This window comes from Cnephaeus nilssonii (assembly GCF_951640355.1).
Source record: "Cnephaeus nilssonii genome assembly, chromosome: 6".
Classification (NCBI taxonomy): Eukaryota; Metazoa; Chordata; class Mammalia; order Chiroptera; family Vespertilionidae; genus Cnephaeus; species Cnephaeus nilssonii.
In genome coordinates, this window is record NC_137077.1 from 12,241,119 (window position 1) to 12,264,533 (window position 23,415).

The 23,415-nt window shown below is 40.1% G+C and overlaps 1 protein-coding gene across 3 annotated transcripts in view; it reads left to right on the forward strand.

Moving 5' to 3' along the window:
* The window catches only part of SLC41A2 (solute carrier family 41 member 2), a 75,302-nt gene that overhangs the window by 16,587 nt on the left and 35,300 nt on the right, over window positions 1-23,415 (forward strand). For 2 of the 3 annotated variants that reach the window (XM_079775098.1, XM_079775097.1), the window contains exons 2-6: window positions 7,909-8,634; window positions 11,223-11,330; window positions 17,299-17,370; window positions 18,520-18,664; window positions 22,420-22,566. In XM_079775098.1, the coding sequence (XP_079631224.1) occupies window positions 8,080-8,634; window positions 11,223-11,330; window positions 17,299-17,370; window positions 18,520-18,664; window positions 22,420-22,566 (1,027 nt within the window). In that variant the 5' untranslated portion in view covers window positions 7,909-8,079. Of the gene's footprint in view, window positions 1-6,240; window positions 6,337-7,908; window positions 8,635-11,222; window positions 11,331-17,298; window positions 17,371-18,519; window positions 18,665-22,419; window positions 22,567-23,415 lie in introns of those variants that run through there. The other variant, XM_079775099.1, reaches the window with a different exon arrangement.

Here is a 23,415-nt window from a genome sequence, read left to right on the forward strand (position 1 = left end):
TATTAAACCCACAGATGATTTATCTGGTCTTAAATGAATTCTTTACAAATATTAGGCTGTCTTTTAGGTATATAGAAACTTCAGGATTGCTAAATTTCATGGCATTAGCCTTTTGTGTCAGTGGGCAGTCTTAGAAATGAGTGATTGATTTATGGAATCAGCTAGCTTTTGTATGTCAGTAGCCGAATCATGTCCATAACTTTTCAAGCTTTTGTGTTTGTTAGGAAACATTAAGACCACCAATTTTACAGCAATCCAGAGTGACTGAAATGGCAGTTAATTACTTTTTCACTTTTCTCCCATTTTAACTTGTTAAGAAAGTTTTACATCAATAGTAATAGTTTTACATCAATAGTAATAGTTTTACTATTAGCGAAATGAGACCTATGTGAGTGCTTGAATTCAGTGTAAGTAGACAGCTTCCAGTTTAAGCCAAAGAAGTCAAGGTTGCCCTAACTGGTTTGGCTCAGTGGATAGAGCGTCGGCCTGCAGACTGAAAGGTCCCAGGTTTGATTCCGGTCAAGGGCATGTACCTTGGTTGCAGGCACATCCCCAGTGGGGGGTGTGCAGGAGGCAGCTGATCGATGTTTCTCTCTCATTGATATTTCTAACTCTCTCTCCCTCTCCCTTCCTCTCCATAAAAAATCAATTAAAAAATATTTAAAAAAAAAAGAAGTCAAGGTTTTTTAAATAAGCTAACTCTGTCCTGGCTGGGTTGCTCAGTTTAGAGCATTGTGCCAATATCGCCAAGATTTCAGGTTTGGTATCTGGTTAGCGCACATAGAAAAATCAGCCATTGAATTCATGGATAAGTAGAACAACAAATCGATGTCTTCCCCCTCCCCCCACCATTACTCTCTCTCTCTAAAATTAATAATAATAATAAAAAGTAAACTCTATATTTCAGCCAAAAAAAAAGGAATGAAGATACTTCCATTCCACTCTAGAAGTGAGCCTTTTAATTAGGGAGGACAGTATTTGTGAGGTAGGATTTCTTATATTTCAGTTTCCAAGCACTTTTACATGGCTGAACAATGATAAAGATTATAGGATAAGGTATATAAATGACTCTAACTCAGCTGTGCTTGGAGCCATTTGAGACTTAGACCTTACAAGGTTTGTGGGCCAGTCATTGACTGGGCCTACCTTCATTCTTTAGAATTGCTACCGTGGGATAGATAGTTCCATTTTCTTGGGTAGCTAGAGGAAATGGACAGAAGACATCCACACACACACCCCCTTTTTTTTTTTCCTGGTCACACATTCTCATGAATTATATCTCTGCCCAGCAGCAACAGTATAGTTAGAGTTCAGGAGATTTCTTTTACATCACCATATTGATTTTTCGCTTTTGAGGGTCAAGTGATATATTAAATATCACAGGAAAAAATATCTTACCTGTGCTATGTGGGAATTGGCAGTGGGAGACCAAATGGACACCTTTCTTTTTTTTTTTAATCCTCACCTGAAGATATGTTTTATTGATTTTAGAGAGAGGAAGAGGGAGAGAGAGAGAAACACTGATGTGAGAGAGAAACATCGATCTGTTGCCTCCTGTTTGTGGCCAGACCAGGATTGAACCGTCAACCTAGGTATGTCCCCTGACCGGAAATTGAACCCACAACCTTTTTGGTGTATGGGACAATGCTCCAATGAGCCACTCAGCCAGGGCTAGATGCCTTTCTTTAAAAACAAAACAAAACAAAACAAAACAAGACAAAAATCCCTCTTTTTTAAAACTGTGATAGGAAAATTGCTAGCTGTATTTTGAGCATTTAATTTTGACTGTTCTTTCCTCTCTGTACCCTTAATCCTACATTATTTTTTTTCTTTTTAATCCTATATTAATTTGATAGATTTCTTTGAGGTAGTATACTTTTGTGACCTTTTGAACGGGTCAAAGTTCTTGGGTGTTGGGAACCATTTGGTACAAGGTGTAGAAGTAGGAAAGCTGAATAAAGCAAATTTGAAGCTTGGGAAGAGTAAGAGAATAATTTAGCTGGTTTAGGTAATCTAGTAGAAGGCATTGAGTCAGTATGAAATAATTGATAACCAGAAATAAGCAATGCAGGGAGCTCATTGGATGAGAATGATGAAATCAAAGGGCTAACAATGAGACATGATTTTAATAATAGCTGTAGGGCTAGCTCAAATGGAGAAAGAGAGTTCTTTAATATGATTCGATAGTCAAGGGCCGTGACCTCCAGAAATGGGACTAGGCTGTCCCCCTGGGTTCTGATGACTTCTCAAGGGAGAAGGGTGTGGCAATGAGGTCATGGCAGGACAGCAGAAAGCATTGTCAGAGTGAACACGAGAAAACCAAAGGGATGATTACGTAAGAGCTGTTTGGCTTATGTGCTGAGTGTTGATCTGATGGTCAATTCTTCAGGAAAAGGGATAAGAAATGGAAAAGCTGAGGAGTTCAGATGATGAAACTGGTATCTAAAAAGCTTTTAAAATTAGCTTTTGCTTGAATGGAAGGAGTTAATCATTGAGAGAAATTGGTGAGGATTTGCACAGGTTGGGATCTTTAACATGAAAATAGTTGAAGAAAACTGAGCAGCCATAAAGTCAACCTGCTATTTGAGTACTGCAAAAAGCAAGTTAAACAGACATGATCCTTCTTAATGAACCTGTTATACAATTACACGGTTAAGTACTTACTGGCTAGTATTCAAAAGAATGTACCAATGTTGTTGTTGTTCTTTTTTTTATAAAACAAGGAAATAATTTGCATAATGTAAGTTAAGGTCTAGTTTTGTTTGGCATGGTCTCCCTGAAAGCTATTTTAACTGAGCACATATTACAACCCGTTTGGGAACTAGCTACATTTCAGTAATAAACAGAAACATGGAAGATGTGTTCAAAAAGAAAACGGAAGGAACAGAATGCCCACTTGCAGAGGGGGAAAGGTAAGAATACGTAATAATCATAGTTAGACTTCTAGGTTATTTTGTGTGGGTACACATGTATGTGGCAGTACTGTGGTTTTATGTTTATTTATTTAAATATGAAATATCCACCTGATCAACAACTTTTGTGATTTTTTTTCTAAGTGTGATAATTACTAGTAATACATTACATAAAAACCTTTTTATTGTTGTGGGAAGATAGCAAGTATTAAACGCCCATATGCTGCCTTTAGTAATCCGGCGTGATTTAGGCCTGCTAACTCACAGCTCTGCTGGGTTTTTCAGGTTATTTAACCTTTGCAGTGGAACAGAATGCCCACTCCAGCACAATGGGCAGGTTTCCTCCGAGATACCACTTTCGTAAATCAACACACATACCGTACACTTCCTTTTCTTTTCCTTTAAAAATAAGGAATTTTAGTAGTAATGTTTTTTTTGTTTTTGTAACCAAATTGAATTCATAAGAAGTGAAGTATTAGTATTTTCCTTTAAGTCAATGGTTCCCTGACACATCTCTGTAGCCCAGTGCCGGCCCATGACAAAACTTTCATAGGGAATATGGAGGTTTTTTTTTTTTTATAAGTTTAAATGTATTCAATGGAAAGGCTATCTTTTTGTCTGAGATTTTGTCCTATCTACGTTTTTCGTGTTAAAATGTAAACTTATTTTTTAAAGAAAGGTTTTAAAAAGTAGTTTTTTGATTATGTGTATACATTTAATTTTTTTCTAGTGTATCGACACATAATTGACATATATCACTGTATGAGTTTCAAGTGGTCCATGGTGTGCACCTGTAGGAAGGTAACTTCTACTACCAAAGTGCGTTGTTAAAAAAAAATTAGCTATTTTTATAGAAACACCACTCAGGCTAGCTTAATCAATGAAGGAGTTTTATTGGCTCATGTAATTGGGAAGATCAGGGGTAGGATGGGCTTCAACTAATGAAATAGAGGTTCTAATTACATTGTCAGGACCCTGTCATCCTGGCCTTGCTCTGGTTCTGTGGGTCTTCTCAGGTAGATGGCTTTCCTGCAAGTGGCAGTGACGGTGGTGGTGGTAGGGGGAACCTTTGGGGAGGGAGACTTAGTGACTGCTTCGGAGTTATGTTATTCCAAAGCAAAGTGAGAAAACTCCCTGAGGCCTTCCCCTCTCAGCCCTGTAAGTCATTCATTCTTCCTTAAATGAACTCTTTCCTTCCTAGCGGTTATCACCAAGTGTCTCATTTATCTGCTCACCTGATTGTTTTTCCTCAGGAGCAGGAATGGTGCCTGTGTTGTTAATCATGGGATCTAGCAGGCACTCAGCAGAGAGTAATGCAACAAATAGTATATGAAATTCCAGGGAAGGACTCAGATCCTGCTCAAGCCACCTGTCAGTACGTGGTCTAGCGGGTAGGGAACTGTGATTGATAGACCTACCAGGACCTCATGGAATAGGGGAAGAATGGTTTCACACAGGAAATGGAGATACCACTAGCTAAAAAAACTGGGGAAAAACGCTGAGCAAACAACAACAGAAATACATGTCCCTCATTTGTGCTTTATGTTCTTTAAACATGGTTTAGTCTTTTACCCAACTGCCCAGTCTGCTGGCTAAGATTATGCATGCTGTGCAGTATGTGAGGGTGCTTGGCTGAGGGGATGGAGTGGGCTGAAATGCAGCCCAGGACTCCACTCACAAGCTTCCTTTTTCTGGGAGGCACTCTGGTTTTGACTTTACACAAAGGCTCTGTATGGTCTCTGCACAGTGGCCCTGGTAGATATTTATCTCTCCATCTAACCACAATAGCTTATGCTGAAGTGAGAATAATAGGAGCAAAAGTATGAACTGGATGTGTCTCTGCATCTGGATCCCACTGGCCACCTCAGTGTAGACTCTGCGCTTAGCTGGGTCCTGCACGTCTTCTCAGAGAGATGACTTGTCTTGGGAAATTCCTCATTTCCTTCCCTTCCCTCCCCTCCATTTTTCTGTGGATCAAGTTTCCCAAGAACGCATTTTGAGCTTTCTGAATTTTCGGGTGACTGAATGGTGATACAGGGACTGTCATCCTTCTTTCTGGCTTATCTACATGTCTCTGCATTTCCATGTTGATCAACCTGATGATTCTGCCTCCAGAAGAAGAAGGAACTGCCTATATCCATCACTTGCCCTTCAGTGAAAACGGTTTGTCTGAAAGCTCAATCTCTTTGAGGTTTGTTTTGTGTTTTGTCTGATTAAATATGTCTTGGAGGCCGTGAAATGCTCATTTTTAAAAAGGAGGTGAGTAGGCTGAAGGAAAAGAAACTCAATCTGACTCATTTCAGGCTGCCGGGAATCTCCTACGTTCCAGACATACAGCCTAGCCTCTCATTACGGAAGGTTCTCCGGCAGCAGGCCAGCCTTATTTATCTCGCTTTCTGGGACTGCTTGGCTTCTTCTCTGCTTCCCCCGGACATCGTTTCCATTCATCTGATTTTCTCTAACACTGACTTACTGTGTGTACCCGTCAATCTGCAGGTGGCCCAAACTGGCAACTGGTATTTAATCCACTCATGGGATTCTCAGTGCAAGATCACAGGAAGTGTGCACCAACATCTCGTGGGGAACTTAAAAGATTTATAGGGCTCAGATATAGAATTCTCAGTCAGTAGGTATGGGGTCCTAGAATCTGTATTTTAAGAATGTTTCCCAGTAGGACTATCCAGACCCCTCCAAAATCACAAGAGGGAAAGAAGGAAAAGGAGGGGATGATGACATAGATGAGTACACCTCAGCATCCACTTGTCTCCTATCCAAGGAGAAGAGATGGATATTCTAAGGCAGTGGTCGGCAAACTCATTAGTCAACAGAGCCAAATATCGACAGTACAACGATTGAAATTTCTTTTGAGAGCCAAATTTTTTAAACTTAAACTTCTTCTAACGCCACTTCTTCAAAATAGACTCGCCCAGGCCGTGGTATTTTGTGGAAGAGCCACACTCAAGGGGCCAAAGAGCCGCATGTGGCTCGCGAGCCGCAGTTTGCTGACCACGGTTCTGAGGAATTGCAAACAAATATTGACGAATACAATAATTTTCCTTAAAAGCAGCAGTACTGACAACAACAATTCTTAGTCTGAATTGGTGGGCGGGCAGTCCATTCAGGTAGTGGGGCCATCTGTCCCTCACCAAGTCAGTGCCACTTTCCCGGGAAACACCTGAGGCCTTTAGGTCCATTGTGATAGATAGCTGTGAAAGCATTTGCAGCTGTTCAAACAGGCTCTCTACCCGGGCAAGTGGGCATGATCTTGCAGCTTCAGTGCCCACAGTCTCAAACTAGCAATTAGTAAGTATGTGTTTGTGCCTCTTAGTTCAAAGTCTGTGAGAGAATCTGGTCACTGGCCTGCCAGTCAGGGGCCCACTCTGGAATTGTGCGTCAGAGCAGACTTTGAGAAGGATATGAAGTGGTAAGTGTACTACGAGCTTTCTTTTGGTTGGCTTGCAAAGTAGAGGGTTAAGTGAATATTTGTGACCCCTTTCATTTTGGTTATTCCCTAGATAACAGAGGGATTATATTTATACTAGAGGCCCAGTGCACAAAATTTGTGCACTTGGCGGGGGGGGGGCGGGGGTCCCCTCAGCTCAGCCTGCGCCCTCTCACAGTCTGGGAGCCCTCGGGGGATGTCTGACTGACAGCTTAGGGGAGCGGGCCTAAGTCGTCAGTAGGACATCCTTAGCGCTCAGTAGGGCATCCTTAGCACTCAGTAGGAATCCTTAGCGCTGCTGCGGAGGCGGGAGAGGCTGCTGTCCGCTGCACTTGCCAGCCGTGAGCCCGACTTCTAGCTGAGCAGCGCTCCCCCTATGGGAGCCCACTGACCACCAGGGGGCAGCTCCTGCGTTGAGCGTCTGCCCCCTGGTGGTCAGTGCGTGTCATAGCGACCCGTAGTTCTGCCATTCAGTCAATTTGCATATTAGCCTTTTATTATATAGGATAATTTATTTTTTGTATGTCAGAACTACAAATATGACTCCAATCTAATTTTATATGTGAAATAAATGCCCTGTATAGTATGCAGCACATATAACAAGTGTTTTTATGGCAGACATTATCATGGTTTCTGCATAATTTAATAAACAAAATATATATTAAGATATAAAGTGCCCAGCTGGCATGGCTCAGTGGTTTAGTGTCAACCTATGAACCAGGAGGTCATGGTTTGATTCCCAGTCAGGGCACATGCCCCTTGTGGGTTGTCATGCAGGAGGCAGCCGATCAATGATTCTCTGGCATCATTGATGTTTCTATCTCTCCCTCTCCTTTCCTCTCTGAAATCACTAAAAACATATTTTAAAATATATATAAATAAAGCAACATGATTTATTATTTAATGTGCTTAAAATACATTATCATATGCCTTACCTTTCACTGTGTATTGACATATGTAAAGGGTTGTAGCAGTTTGATTCTGAGATCACCCTATAGTAAGGGAAGCTATCACTTTATTTAATACATTTGTCCACCGTAGAACTTCAGGGACAGTTGAAGACATTCCATAGGTATTAGTTACATAGAATATGCAAAGATAAGAAAAACTTATAATCAAGATTGAGCACAGAAAATAGCTCTGTAGTATATTTCTGCATACAAAGCAGTTATATGACAAAAAGCAGTTATGCGTTAAGCCCAAGAAGTATAATGTATCTTAGGGTTAGTTTAAGAACATATGTGTTTTATTTTTTTAAGGCAAAAGGATTTATTGTGAGGGTTTTAAAGCAAACTCAGCACACAAAGTGGTGAGAAATACAGTGTGGTGGTTAAAATGAAACCTTTAACATCGGAACTCGGTTTAAGACTAAAGCTCTGTGCTTGACAGTTTCATGAGCCAGGGATGAAAGATTAAAACTGATTTATAAAATGGAGCTAATCACACCTATCTGATGGCAGTGTTGTGAGGATAGTGTTTTATATCTTTAATTATGAAAATCTTAAGTATCCACATAGTTCATCTGATTTTTAAAAATTACCCTTTCTTTTCCAGATCCCATCCCTGTGTGGAACGTCTAAACATCTTTTATTAGTGGAAACATTATTTTGCTACAAAATGCATTCAGCATCTTAATTGAAACCAGCATCTGTGTGGTTCTGATTCATCTGCTATGGTTTATGGAGCTTCAGATCTAAGGAGTGCAGGGTCTTTTGCGATGACAATATGACTAATAGTAAAGGAAGATCTGTTACTAATAAAACAAGTGGTGGTCCAAGCCGTGGAGGAGGCTTTGTAGACTGGACTTCAAGCTTACATACAGTTCAATCTGATAAGTTTTTAAACTTATTGTTGAGTATGGTTCCAGTCATTTACCAGAAAAACCCGGAAGACAGGCACAAAAAGGCGAACGGCGTTTGGCCAGATGGATTATCAGCTGCGGGACAGACGTTTGGTACCAGGTCTGAGCCACATGTGGAGTATCACAGAGTCTCGGAGCCGCCTTTCCATGGCAATAATGGGCACACGCCACCAAGCTACAGCCCGAAGTACGACGACTACGCCAACTACAATTACTGTGACGGCGGGGAGACTTCCGAAACCACTGCCATGCTACAAGCTGAAGAACGGCCCAGCGACAGCGAGGAAGATGTCATCGTGGAAGCGAACCAGAAGCTCCCGAAGGAATCCAGCGGCATCATGGCCCTGCAGATCCTGGTGCCGTTTTTGCTGGCTGGCTTCGGAACCGTGTCTGCAGGCATGGTTTTGGATATAGTCCAGGTGGGTTTTCATCTTGAACCTAACTGTCTTTGTTGTTCCAAGTGCTCTATGTGGGCTGCTCAGCTCGGACACTTACTTTAGATTTCAGCTGTCCCCTAGTAGAATGAACTGACGCGGGCTCTGGTAGAGAATTTGCTCTTTGCAGGTGTTTTCTTGTTTGTTTTCCTTTAGAAGTTCTAAGATAATTGTCTCATTCTGACCAGAACGTACGTCTTCAATAAAGTTTTACAATAATAATGTTGGTTGTAAACAATATAGAGTGTTAAACAAAAGATAAAAAGTCTTCCCTATTCCTCATCTCCAGCCCCAGCTCTCTTCCCCTCCAGGGGTGACCTCGTTCTGAGTTTGTTGTATATGCTTGCAGTCTTGTTTCTGTGCATATGTATATACATTTGTGCAGAGGTGGTGGTGGTTTTTTTCCAAACATAAAAATGAAATACTGTATATATTTTTCTGGAACTTATTGTCATTGCTTAATATTACATCGTGAACATCTTTCCAAATTAGTAACAAATATATTCTTCTGCATTTTCAAGTGAGTGCTTGATGTTCCATTGTATGTATACACCAGACTTTACTTATTCATTCCCCCACGCTGGTGCTATCATAAATATCCTTATAAATATATCTTTAGACTCTTTATAATAACATTTTCATCAGATAGCTTTTTGTGTTACATTTAGTAAGTTTTTGTTTTATTTTAACCATTATATCCCTAGCAGTGTAGTTATTACTATCTGTTGTTATTGATCATCATCATCATCATCATTACCAACACTGCCACACCATCATCTTCGAAGGATGCATCTCCCCACTAGCACAGCAGAATCCTTAGCCCATCATGAAACATGGACAAGAACATGTTTGTTACCATCTGACAGGGTAAGGAATCCAGGATGCTACTGGAGTCCCAGTGCTGCTTTAGGCCCATCTTTAGCTGCAAGGGAGAGCTTTCCTTGAAAAGCCTTTGAACCAGGGTTTTACCAGAGACTGATCTCATAAACATTTCCTAAACTCTCTTTTGGTCCTAGTTCTGCACCTGTTTAGAACAACCTCTAGGGAAACTTTGGGGACAAAGTGAATTTTTCTTTAATTTAGCTGATGGATTTAAATTTTTTTCTCATCTGTCTTGGTATTAATGATGGCTGTGTTCTTGATTATTTTTTGGCATAAATTAATATGCTTAGTTTATAAAGTCTGTTACTGGGACAGTCACCTCTTTATAGCATTTGTAAAATAGCACATTGTGTTAAGTCATCTGTATAGTCTTTTCAGTTCATAAAGTACTTTAATGTGTGTTACTTTCATTATCATGGTATTTCCCAAAGGTCTAGACAGAGCAGATAGTATCTGCATTTCATGGATGAAGAAATTGAGATCCGAAAGATACATGCCTCACCCAGGATCACACAGTCAGGTTATGTAAGATCCAGGCCTAGAATCACAAATCTAATTTCCAATTTAGTGCCCTTTTATGATCCTAATAGAGGCCCGAAATTCGTGCAAGGGGCTCGGCCTCTGCCGCTACGGCAGCTGCCTCGGCCCCCGCCTGCTGCGGTAGCTGGGGGACTCTGCCTCGGCCCCTGCCGCCATGGTGGCTGCCTCCTCTGCCCTGGCTCCCCCCTCTCTGCTGCGGCGGCCACCTCCTCTGCCTCGGGCCCTGCCTGCCACGGCGCTGCCTCGGCCCTCACAGCCCCGGCTTCATCCGGAAGGATATCCGGTCTAATTAGCATATTATGTTTTTATTATTATAGATGCTCTGCAAACTTTTGTTTCAAAACCTCAAATTGGGACAGAACATGGATGACTCAGAACTCCTGAGGTCAATTCTGAGTCTCATTTTTTGACCTTGGGAAAATCATTTAACCTCTCTGAATCTTTATTTTTTCACTAGAGGCCCGGTGCACGACATTTGTGCACTTCGGGGAGGGGGCATCCCTCAGCCCGGCCTGTACCCTTTTGCAGTCCAGGAGCCCTTGGGGGATGTCCGACTGATGGCTTAGGCCCGCTCCCCGGGACATCCTTAGTGCTGCCACAGAGGCACTAGGGGGCAGCTCCTGCATTGAGCATCTGCCCCCTGGTGGTCAGTGCGCATCATAGTGACCGGTCGTTCCACCTTTTGGTCAGTTTGCATATTACCTTTTTATTATATAGGATTTGTGAAATTAGATAATATTAATGCAGTTTTCCTGTGGGGTTGTTGTAATTAGTGTTGGAACCAAGATTCAAACCTATGTTACTTGGTTCTTGAGTGTGTGCTCTTAACCATGAGTTACACTAACTTTTGCCATCAAAAAGGGATAAAGTAAACTTTAAGGGTAGAATGTGTAGCAAGCTAGATGCATTTTGGGATGTAGTGACTATCAACTACCACTCCCAACTCTAACTGGAGCTTCAAAAGTAACTCAAGGCTTCAGAGCTATCGAGAATGGGGTTAAGCTAAACGTTCACCGATTAAATGACCCGTGTTGTCATTCAAAATGCAAATGCAACATTGGGGAAAAGGCTGAGATTTTTTAGAAATGTCTTTGTTCTAAAATGTTTTTTTTTTTAAGTGTCAGCAAATTCTATTTTTGTTTTCCTTACAGCACTGGGAGGTGTTCAAAAAAGTAACAGAAGTTTTCATTCTAGTTCCTGCACTACTTGGTCTCAAAGGGAACTTGGAAATGACATTGGCATCTAGATTATCCACTGCAGTAAGTTTTTTCCTACCTCAAAGTATGTATGTTACTTATGCTGTTTCCATCTGTTATGGAGAACCTGTATCAGGAAACATGTTTTTCCCCAGTCTATTGGATACATTTCTAGACCTCAGGGCTATGCTAAGTATTTCTGCTTGATAGGATACCCAGAGTGTCCTCAGGGTTTTCTGATCTGAAAATTACAGGCCCTCCTTATCCCGAGAAACAATAGTATACAGCAATATGCGTGCATTATGTTTTAAGAACTGGTGGGTCACCTCGGTAGAACCAAATCCAAGAGGCTTTCTGGCAGGAGAAGGGAGTAAAGAAGTCTTGAAAAACAAAAGTGGCAACCTTTAAGGGAGAAGAAGGTTATTAGGATGAGAGTTGAAAGGTGGCTTTCGTTTCATTGTGTTGGAAAATGAACTTTGTTCTGATAGATACAGTTAAGCATACAAGCATTATGCAACTTGGTTAACTTCGCAGAAAAGTGGAAATTTTGGCTAGCTTACCTCAAAAGAAAATATGTCTAAAAGCAACATTCTCAACATTATCCAGCATTCGTTTAGATTCAAATAATAAATTAAACATTAGTTTTGAAATAGGCCATAGTGTAGGGACTATGGTTAAAGAAGGAATATGCTGCAAATGAAATGTTGTTTAATTTGATCACGTTACCATTAAAATGGAATAAAGGTGAGTTCACTCTTTTTAAAAAAAAGGTTTTTATTGATTTCAGAGCGAGGAAGGGAGAGGGAGAGGTAGAAACCTCAATGATGAGAGAGGGAGAGATAAAAACATCAATGATTGATCAGCTGCCTCCTGCATGAGCCACACCAGTTGAGCTGAATTTACTATTTGTTAATTTGAACTTTAGTCATTTTGGCATCTGTATTTTATATTAGATATTTTCCTCAAACGTCTGGTCATGTCTGTTTGTGTGTTCATATTTAAGAGAGAACGCCAAAGCTGATTAGAAGCTTAGTGTATCCGTCGTAGCCTTCACTGCAGAGTGAGCTAGTTGAGCCTTTCTTTGGGGAGGCAGGGTGACATTGCTGCCTTCCATAGGTCAAGGATTGTGTCACTGATCATAAGATATCTGAGTCATAAACTGAAGGAATTATTCAGTTCTCTAAGCAACTAAGACACCAGAGACTTGATGCACAACCCGTGTTTTCTTAGCTTGTTGCCATGAGCCACTACTTTTTCCTTGTACTCATTTGTTAACGTTTATTTCTTGAGGCTCTTTGAGATAGAGATGTTCCAGGCAGTGCCAAAGGTCAGAGGCAGGACTGTTGTTGATATGTTAGACCAATGGTTCTCAAAGTGTGGTCTCCTGACCAGCAGTGTCAGCTACTTGTTAGAAATGGAAATTCTTGGCCTCACTCCAGAGCTGCTGTATCAGAAACGATGGGTGTTTGGTTCAGCAGTCTGTATTTTAACAGGCTTTCCAGGCGATTCTGATGCACATCCAAAATCTGAGAACCACTGTGTTGGATGAACAGCACAGAGGCCAGTAGGGCTGGGACCCCGAGTGAGCGAGGGGATAAGTCACAGGGGAGGAGATGACCTTACCAAGGACTTTGGTTCTTGTGTGAAATGGGAAGCCACTGTGGAAGGTTTTGAACAGAGGAATGATGTGATCTGATAGGTATTTTTAACAGAATATTTTGACTGTTGTGTTGAGTCAGGACTACAGGGGGCCAAGGACTGAAGCAGGCAGACAAACGGAGATAACGCTGGCTTGGATCAGGGTGGTAACAGCGGGTGTAGCGAGACCTGTTGGAATCCAGAACTCATTTTCAGAGAGAGAGAGATGACAGAATTGGCTGATGAGTTCGCTAAAAGACCAGGAGTAGCCACTTGAAATTTTTTCTGGATTTGAGAGGAGTAAAGTAAACATATTAGTAAATGGAAAACCAGTCACTTGTGGCATCGAGCTTTGTTAACGTGGTATATTCACCTAGTTTATGGTGTTTGACTTGCTTAGAGAATGGTCTCGTTTGCTAGGCAGAGGGCTACGATTCTTATAGAATGCTGGGGAGTCATTGTCAGCTGGAGTCCAGTTTTGATACTCTGTCCACCGTTAGAGCAGCTCCAGGTCAATGACTCCCTGAGACCTTGTTTGGAGGGTCTAGCAGGGGAGGGCAGCTACTCAAATATGCTTGACTAAAGACAAGTCCTCTCCTCTTGAGGGAAGGTTGTTCTCTTTGACTGAGCGTGTAGCTTCCGGAGGCAGCATATGGATTGGTGACGGAGGAGGGGGACACCCGCTTAGCCAGCCGGATAAGCCAAATCAACCCTGGCAATCAATGGGGTGACAGATGTCTCGGCCAGGTCACCCTCACACCCCAGATTAATGACTTCCTAATAGCAGAATCCCCAAAGTCTCACCTCCTATGGACTCTTCACTGGCAATTCTCTACTTGAAAATTTTATTATCCTCAACTTTGAGACCCCCCAACTCTCCTCATTCTCCCACCTCTTTCATTGCTGCTTCTCAGTCTACTTTTTTGGTCTCTCTTTCTTTGCTCATCCTCTTGATTTGAGATTTTCTGAAGGTTTTAGTACTCTGTTCTACGTGTTCTCTGTCAGTAATTTCATGCAATCCAGCACTGCTTACACATGGCTCAGCCCCGTGTCTCCAGTCTCTTTCCTGCCCTCCAGAGCTGACTTTTCAAGTGTCTGCACCACTCACTCCATTCAAAACCAAACTCATGACTTTCTCTTACTCCAGCCATTCCCTTTTACCGATATTTCTTATCAGTTTGCTAACATTGCCAATCACCTCGTGCTCCCCTCTCCAGCTGGACTGTCAGTTCCTACAATGAAACCCCGCTTTCCTTTCTCTTAAGTCCCACCTGCCACCACCTTAACTTGGTTGCCTGTTGTGTAATTGAGACTGCTGTAGCTGATTCCTAATTGTACTCCCTGAGGGAAGAGTAATTATTTGTTAAACTTAAAACAAGCTCTGTTTGGAAATCAGCCTTTTCAACTATGTGCAAAAAAATCTTTAAAAAATTTTACAGTTTTCCAGAGTAGTTTTAATTTTCACTTGTTAAAGGAGTAAAAGTCATTATAGCTTTAGAAGGCCAACCTATGATTATTTTAATCTTTTTGCCCAATTAAAGGGTCTTTTCTCACTTTTACGATTGTCTGCAGGAGAATCAGGATAAGTGAGCTTATAGGATTATAAGGAAGATCTAAGGAAAGTATAAAGATAGCAATCTTAAAACATAAGATATCAGATATAGTCCATTACCTCAATCTGTTGAAGGTTAATTGTCCTTAAAACTTGTTACTCTATAAAGCATACACCAAAAAGGTTGCAGGTTTCATCCTCGGTTAGGGCAAGTACAGGAGGCAACCAATCAATTGATGTTTCTCTCTCTCTCTCTCTCTCTCTCTCTCTCTCTCTCTCTCTCAAAATCAATAAAAACATATTCTCAGGTGAGGCTTAAAAATATTTAACTTGAGTATTTTTCCTGGATTTTAATCTTTTCAACAGTAGATATTTATTATAGTAGATATTGTTATAGATACATAACAGTAGTATATAATTGGAAAATAAGCCAAGTACAGTGGTTCTACAAATTGTTGGGTGCTATTACCTGAGGTCTGAAATTTCCTGCTTCTGAATGCTAGAAATAAATGAGTAAAAATGGTATCCATTGTCCTAAAGATAGTATTTTTAAAAAAGCCTGTGAAACTATTTCCCAGAGGCAAATTGCCTAACACAATTTGATAAGCACTTTTCCTCTATAGGCAAAATTCACTTCTGTTGCCTTGAATCTCTTCTCAGAGAACTCTTGATTTTCTGAAATTATTTTATAGCATTCTGCCTTTTTAATTAATTTAAAAAGATACATTTTTAAAATATATTTTTATTGATTTCAGAGAGGAAGGGAGAGGGAGAGAAAGAAACATCAATGATGAGAGAGAATCATTGATTGGCTGCCTCCTGCACGCTCCCTGCTAGGGATTAAGCCCACAACCTAGGCATGTGACCCTGGGCGGAATCGAACCTGGGACCCTTCAGTCCACAGGCTGATGCTCTGTCCACTGAGCCAAACCAGCCAGGGCTTAAAAATACTTTTGAATCTTTGCTGTATGCCAAGCACTGCTCTGTGTGCTAGGAAATCAGCAGCAAACAAAACAGAAGATGATCCTGCCCTCATTGAACTTACATTTCAGTGGAGGGATGTGAAGAAGTTGGCAGAACCTCTATCCCTAATAATGTTAAGTTAGACTTTCAGTTCAAATTGTAAAACTTATAAAATAAAGAAAAATTAAAGTTCCAAATAATGATATTAATAATTTAGATTTCCAGGCTTAGAAAAGAAGTATACAAATTAAGACAGGATGAATAATTACTCAAAAACACTGAGAAATACTAATATTTGCATTTGCTGGGTACTTTGAGACTACAGACCAGAGTGAAGTTAGACAACAGGGTCTGTTTTCTTGATACAGGAAAGGTTGGTGTAGCACGTAACCGAATGGTCTGAAGCCAGTTTGACCATAGTTAAAGGCTAATATGCAAATAGACCAAACGGTGGAACAACTGAACAACCGGTCACTATGACGTGCGCTGACCACCAGGGGGCATGTGCGGAACATAGCAGGCATTGGCCAGGGCAGGATGGTGGAGCAGGTGAATGGGGGCTCCAGACCAAGGCAGGGTGCTGGTCGCTGTCATAGGGGCAAGCCTCTGGTGGTTACTGAAAATTCTTTGCTCCCATGCACCATGGTCCCGCCCACTGCTTGCACCCGCTACCGGTGCCAGTCCCGGTCCTGATCACTCGGCTCCATCAGCGGGTGCGAGCAGCAGCTGCAGGCCCTGATCGCCCCTGAGGGCTTCTCCACCTCCCCCTGCTCCTGAGGGGTGATCGGGGCAGCAGCAGCCGCTCACACCTGCTGCTGGCGCCAGCCCCAATAGCTCTGCACCACCAGTGGGCGCGAGCAGGGCCGGTGCCATCAGCGCATGGGAGCGGTGGCAGGAGCGAGGCTGCCGGCAGACAGGGGACCAGGGGTCTGCAGCGGGAGGGAGTTAGGGTTAGGGTTAGGGTTAGTGGGGTCGCGGAGGATGGGCCGAGACCCGCCCTGTGCCCACTGCAGCCTCGCGGCCCACAGTTCCTTTCAAGGTGCATGAATTCGTGCACTGGTCCCCTAGTAAGTATATAATACCCTTAAATATTTTCCACTTTACCCTTTCACCTATCTTCTATGACCAAGCAGATGATGAACAATTGAAACCTGGCTCCGTATAGTACTTTTAATAACGATTGCTCATTGTTTTCCAAAACACTGCATTAAAAAAACTTGTCAGATTTGGGTATACATTTTATGAATCCTAAGTGGTTGATAAGTATGATTTGGCTTATAACATAATAAAATAAGTGAATAATAATATTTTTGGAGTGCATTCTTCCATTTAGCAGAAAGAAGTATAAACTTTAATAGTGAGATACATGATTAAAATTCATATTGAACTGAATGAATTTTTTTATTATTAACAGTGTTAGTCATGGCTCAAATATAAATTATGTTCATATGAATGAGTTGTTTATATCTGGGTTTTTTGGTCAATAATTCTTCTAATTACATTAGTTTCATGATGTGAAATTATATGCTAGCAACTGAAAATTATGTATTTATATTGGGCGTACATACATAAAATTTGGCATGTTAGGATGCTCTTGACGGTGTTAGTTGTAAAAAAGCACCACTGGGAAGGTGGGTAGTATTAGCTAGTCCACGTGTGAGCTAGTAATTAAACTAAAAAAAAATTCTGAAACATTTCAGGCAAGCTGAATGTGAGATGTAAGACTGGTAGTGAACTCAGAATTATATTTAAAGTGCAATGTGAGCTCATCAGATTTACTAAAGAATTATCTTTGGTTTTAAGACTTCATATGCTGTTTAAGTAGAATAGAGAGCATATAGTTTATTCAGTGGTATATGAAAATGTCCACCTTAACAGGTAAATATTGGGAAGATGGATTCACCCATTGAAAAGTGGAACCTAATAATTGGCAACTTGGCTTTAAAACAGGTAAGTGATGCACATATTTATTTATAGATCTTGGGTTTACAGATCTTGGTTATTACCTGTAAGAATGAAATAAATTTTAATTAAGTCTACCATTTAATTGTTTCAGGGGACCCCAAGTGATAATTCAGTACTGCGAAAAAGGGATAGAATAAATGAATATCAATGATTTTGAAAGTTTTCTTTCTCTACGAATTGTGTACTTCTAAATATGAAAAATATATAATATAAATATACAAAATATTTTCTGTCATAAGTGTATGAGAGAGCCAGAGTTTGAGTTAATATTTGTGCAAATATAGGATGTCCCCCCAAAAAATACACATCTAAAAAAACGATATTTTTATTGATTTCAGAGAGGAAGGGAGAGGGAGGGGATATTGAAACATCAATGATGAGAGAGAATCATCGATCGGTTGCCTCCTGCATGCCCCCTACTGGGGATTGAGCCCACAACCCAGGCATGTGCCCTGACCGGGAATCATACTGTGAGCTCCTGGTTCGTAGATTGACGCTCAACCACTGAGCCACACCGACCGGGCAGGAACTAAAGTTTGTATAGCATTCATCATGATTGTGATTATATGTAAGGTTATTGTTTAATGACCACCAACCAAAGCTCTTTAAGAGTAGGAATAAACCTGTTTTGACCACTGTTATAGCCCAACACCAAGCATAGTGCCCGGTACATGATAGACGCTAAATTAATAGTTGTTGAATAAATGAATTTGAATAATTTGCCGCAAGATTAAGTAAGTGGTGTAGCCAGTGGTCAAACTCTTATCTTTGGATTGTAAAGTCCAGTTTCTGGCCAACACTGCCTCTGGCGTCGGACTTCCCTTCTGTGGGCTGTGTGCTGTTCAGCACTAAAGTCAGTATTTTCTTAGGTGATCTGTGGATTCCATCATGAAAGTCACTTGAGATACTTGTTAAAAACAGATCCCTGGACCCTATCCCATACCTGGGCAGCTTGAGAACCCACCGCCTTAGAGAATACTAAAACTAAAATATAGTAGCTTCTCTAAAAGGCAGCTCAGTTACTAGTATCAATACTTTCCTCTGGCTCCTCCTATGCGCATTTATGTAATCAGGCTTATAGGTGTGTTTGCGAAATGAATAATCCCATTGAATTTTATGAAAAAAATTTTTTAGGTTCAAGCAACCGTGGTCGGTTTTCTAGCAGCCGTGGCGGCGGTCATATTGGGCTGGATTCCAGAGGGGAAGTACTACCTTGATCACTCCATACTGCTGTGCTCTAGCAGTGTAGCGACTGCCTTCATCGCCTCTCTTCTGCAGGGTAAGAACACTCACACGCGCCTCCTCGGAGTCTTTTACTTTCATTTCCCAATATCATGCCCACTTTTTATTTAAATGGTATGTGTTCATAATAAAAAAAAAATCAAAGAGTTGTCTACAAACTTTAAAAGTATCTTCTTTCAGATGTATTTATATTTATTATCTGTAAACCCGAGTGCAGAACAGGCTTTTGGAGTTGTCTCCTGGCCTCAGGTACCCTGGTACAGTTCCCAAACAAGGTCAGAATAGCTGAGTTACTCCTTTGTTTCTGTTAACTTAATTGAGAAACTCCTTTCTGGAAAAGCATGCTGAGGATTTTACTGGCTTGTCCGTTGAGTAACAAGGATTCCAAGAATCCTGAGTTCCAAAAGCAGTCTCTCTGTTGAAATTTTTTCAAGTTTCAGATTTCAGAGAAAACTCTGCACTGTCTCTGTGGCAATACAAATATAACCGTAAGCTTAACAAAACAGATTGTTGGCTCTTGAATCTGAGAGTGCCAGAAGTTGTAAAAAACTAACTACATTAGAAATTTTCAGTTGGGATATCATTTTTAAAATATTTATTAATTAACATGAACTTCACACCGGATAACTAAATTATTTATGGACTCATAATCATAAAGACTTGGTTCTTTTTATTTTATAATCATCATCTTTTCACCCTTAAATCACCAGCAAAGTTCAAAAGAAGATTCTCTTGCTAGGTGATCATATAATGAAGCTAACTTTTTGGCTAGGTTCTTTCCCAGAACTTAGAGAATTTATTTATAATTAAGACTTGACTTCTTGCCCAGCCGGTGTGGCTCAGTACGTTGAGCATTGTGTCCCATACACCAGGAGGTCACTGATTTGATTCCCAGTCAACGCATGTGCCTGGGTTGTGGGCTCGATGCCTAGTAGGGGGCGTGCAAGAGGCAGTTGTTCAATGTTTCTCTCATTGATGTTTCTATCTCTCTTTCCCCCTCTCTGCCCTCCTCTCTCTGGAATCAATAAAAATATATTTTAAAAAAGACTTCTAAAATATTTTCAAACATTTTGTTTTAGTACTTAATTGTATCAGGAGTAGTTTCTGGTCTATACAGTTATGCACTGCTTACTGATGTTTCAGTCAGTGATGGACCACATATACAGCGGTGGTCCCGTAAAATTATCATAGAGCTGAAAAATTCCTATTGCCAAGTGATGTCATGGTCATTGTAATGTTTTAGCACAACGCATGTCTGTGGTGATGCTGAAGTAAACAAACCTACTGTGCTGCCGATCATATGCAAGTATAGCACAGCCTGGCTGGTGTGGCTCAGTGGTTGAGTGTCAACCTATGAACCAGGAGGTCATGGTTTGATTCCCAGTCAGGGCACATGCCCAGGTTGCAAGTCAATCCCCAGTAGGGGGCATAAAGGAGGCAGCTGATCAATGATTCTCTCTCATTGTTGTTGCTTCTATCTCTCTTTCCCTCTCCCTCTCTGAAATCAATAAAAATATACTTAAAAAAATAAAAGTATAGCATATACAATTATGTCCAGTACATAATACTTGATAATGATAATAGATTATTATGTTACTGGTTTATGTATTTACTGTATTATTTATCATTAGTTTAGAGTCTACTCTTTCTACTTATAAAAAATTACTGTAAAACAGTATGATGTGTTTCTTGGGCAGCAATCTCATACATCTAATGTTTACCATGTTTAAACTGCATCCTTTTCTCTTGTGATTAATTTAATCTCATGTTGTGTTGAACAGTAACATGATATACAGGCTTGTAGCCTAGGAGCAATAGGCTATACCATATAGCCTCGGTGTGCAGTAGGCTATACCATCTAGGTTTGTACACGTACATTCTGTATGATGTTCGCACAATGACGAAATTGCCTAACATTGCATTTCTCAGAATGTATCCCTGTCGTTAAGCGGTGTATGACTATGTATAGAAATACTAGAATTGAGTAGCATCAACACTGACCAAAGGAGAGTGAAGTTAAGCTATTAGAAAATTTATTTCTGGTTAAAGAAATGTTAAAGCATTAGCATTCTATTTAGGCTCATTTGCTTCTGTTTTCTTTCTAATTTTGTTTCATATAGAGAGAATTATTTGAAAAATTCAGTCTAGCACATGTATGTATTGCCTAGAATTTTCAAAGCCATAAAAATTCCAATTTTAAAAATACGTGTTCAATGCTTCTTACTTTAAACAATATATGTTCCAATTTTTTGATAACTTGACCTTATAACCCAATTAATATATGCAGAACAGATACTACTAACCACCGTTTGTAGGTGAGAAAATTGACTCAAGTAAGTTGACTTGTCTAATTTCATCAGCCTGTTCACAGAAAAAGCAGAATTAAAACCTGTTTGATGACTCCCAGCACTTTCCGTTGGTCCAAATGGCAAAAATTTTTTTTTCAGCTGAAATTATATAGATGGCATTCTGTTATAAAACTTTCCATATAGATCTTTAAATGTGCTGATTTTGAAAAAAGAATTCTGCATTATCACATCTTGATTGATTATTGATTGCATAATACATTTAAACATTTTTTCTGCTGTTGCTTTTTTTGTTCTTCATTGGTATTATGGGAAAGGTAGTAAGTCCATAGATTGAAAAAGCCTCCAGAATATAAGATATGAGACATTATTTTGAAGCAAGACAGCAATTCTACTTTTTAAAAATTTTTCTTTATTGATTAAGGTATTACGTATGTGTCCGTATCCCCCCGTTGCCCGCCCCCCACCCTCCCGCCAAGCAATTCTACTTTTAAGAATTTTGGCTTTATGGAATAGTAGAGAAAACAGTGGACTGGAGTTACTTACAACCTCTGTGACCTTAGGCAAGAACGTAAACCCTCTCAGTTGTATTGCCTATAACATGAGTTTGCTAGAAGAAAATAATTTAGAGTCATTTCCAATCTTAAAATGCCATGAGATCCTGTTGTTTTTTTATAGCCATATCAAGGCTTCCATATTGATTTTTATTAGCACGTAAGTAAACTAATCTTAAATTGTCTCCACTGCATCCTTTGAATGAGTGTGTTGGCATGAGAAAATCTATACAATTAGGTGTGGATATAAACGTTATCATTTTTCTCCCATTTCTATGATTCAGGAAGATAAGGACTTAAAAGTGTAAGTACACAGCCACATTTTCAGCTTCTGTTCTCTAGCTATAGGCTCCTAGACACAAACGTTGGATTGCGAGAGCATTCTATACAATGACAGCTTCGTGCCTCATGTTCAGAATTCAATTACTTCCTTCCTCTTAACATTTCAGTACCTTGAAATAATAAAAGGAAGCAAGTATTCCTGGCTACCACTGTGTAAACAAATCTGTTTTTATTGGTTTTCTGCCCCAGTTGCTATGCATACAAATATGACTTAGCTTTCTTTGATATTTTCATGCATTATTTGAGGGTTAAAATAAAATGTGTGCATTTGATACACACAAATACATTACATCTAAGACATACAAGTTACTACATTTGAAACTTTAGCTTTAACTTTATTTGACAGGAGGTTTTCAGGTGTCTAAACGCAACACTGACCTTCTTGAATCTTCCATGATTCCCCACTTGGAATTCCTTGAAAGGCATTTTGCCAGAGCACTGGTGTCAAATGTTTTGTTTGTGTTAGTCACTTGTTTAAGCAGTCTAACTGAAATTCATAGGCTGTTTGTCTAGCCTGTGTATTTCGTATGTAGGGCAATTGATTGTTTTCAAAATCTTAGCAGAAAAGTAATGAATGTTCTTTCTTCTAGGAATAATCATGGTTGGGGTTATCGTTGGTTCAAAGAAGACTGGTATAAATCCTGATAATGTTGCCACACCCATCGCTGCTAGTTTTGGTGACCTTATAACGCTTGCCATATTGGCTTGGATAAGCCAGGGTTTGTACTCCTGTCTTGGTAAGTTGAAACTAAATATAATGTGTTAATCAGAATCTCTTTAAATAAATATTGTTATAGCAATGCCATGAATCTGTGATGGCCTTCATCCATGTTAGAAGTGTGGTTGAGACTGATTAGGACAATAACTGCTATTTGTTGTACACGTACTATGTGTTGTGGGTCTCATATATTTTTTCTTACATACTTGTTTTCTTATAGAATAGTTTAAAACTCTATATTATCATCTCTAATTTCAGATGAGAAAACTGAGGCTCTCATACAGGTTATGTATGTTACCCACTACTGGTAGGAAGATTGAACACAGGTCTGTCATGTTCTATGACCTCTGCCCTTTCCTCTAAATGGGTAGCCAGCGAGGAGTCAACCTACAGTGTTCTGATACGTGCATTGTACTACTGTCCCAGAACATAAGTTTATGGTGGTGCTTGAAACCGAATGATTTTCCCCCCAATCAGAAACCAGCTTGGCAATTAACTAAAAGAAAAAAATCACCATGAAAATTAACCTGAATACTGTGTGAAGTTGGAGTCATCTTATATATGTGATTTCTGATAACAGTGATAGAGTATTTATAGAATCTAAGGACTTGTTTACTGCGATCTATACTCTGGGACTACTACCAATATGAATGAATATGATTGCGAGAATCGATAGTGCTGAAAATTGGTTGTGGTTCATTTTTTTTTTTTTAGATGCCAAATTAAAAAAAATTAAAAGAGAAACCCACAGTAATACAAGAGGGGAAAAAGATAGTTTATAAGCCAAACCAGGAGCATTAATTCACATATGCTCATATATTTTCATGGATACTTCACAGATTTATGCTTTACTTTAGATAAGTCTAAA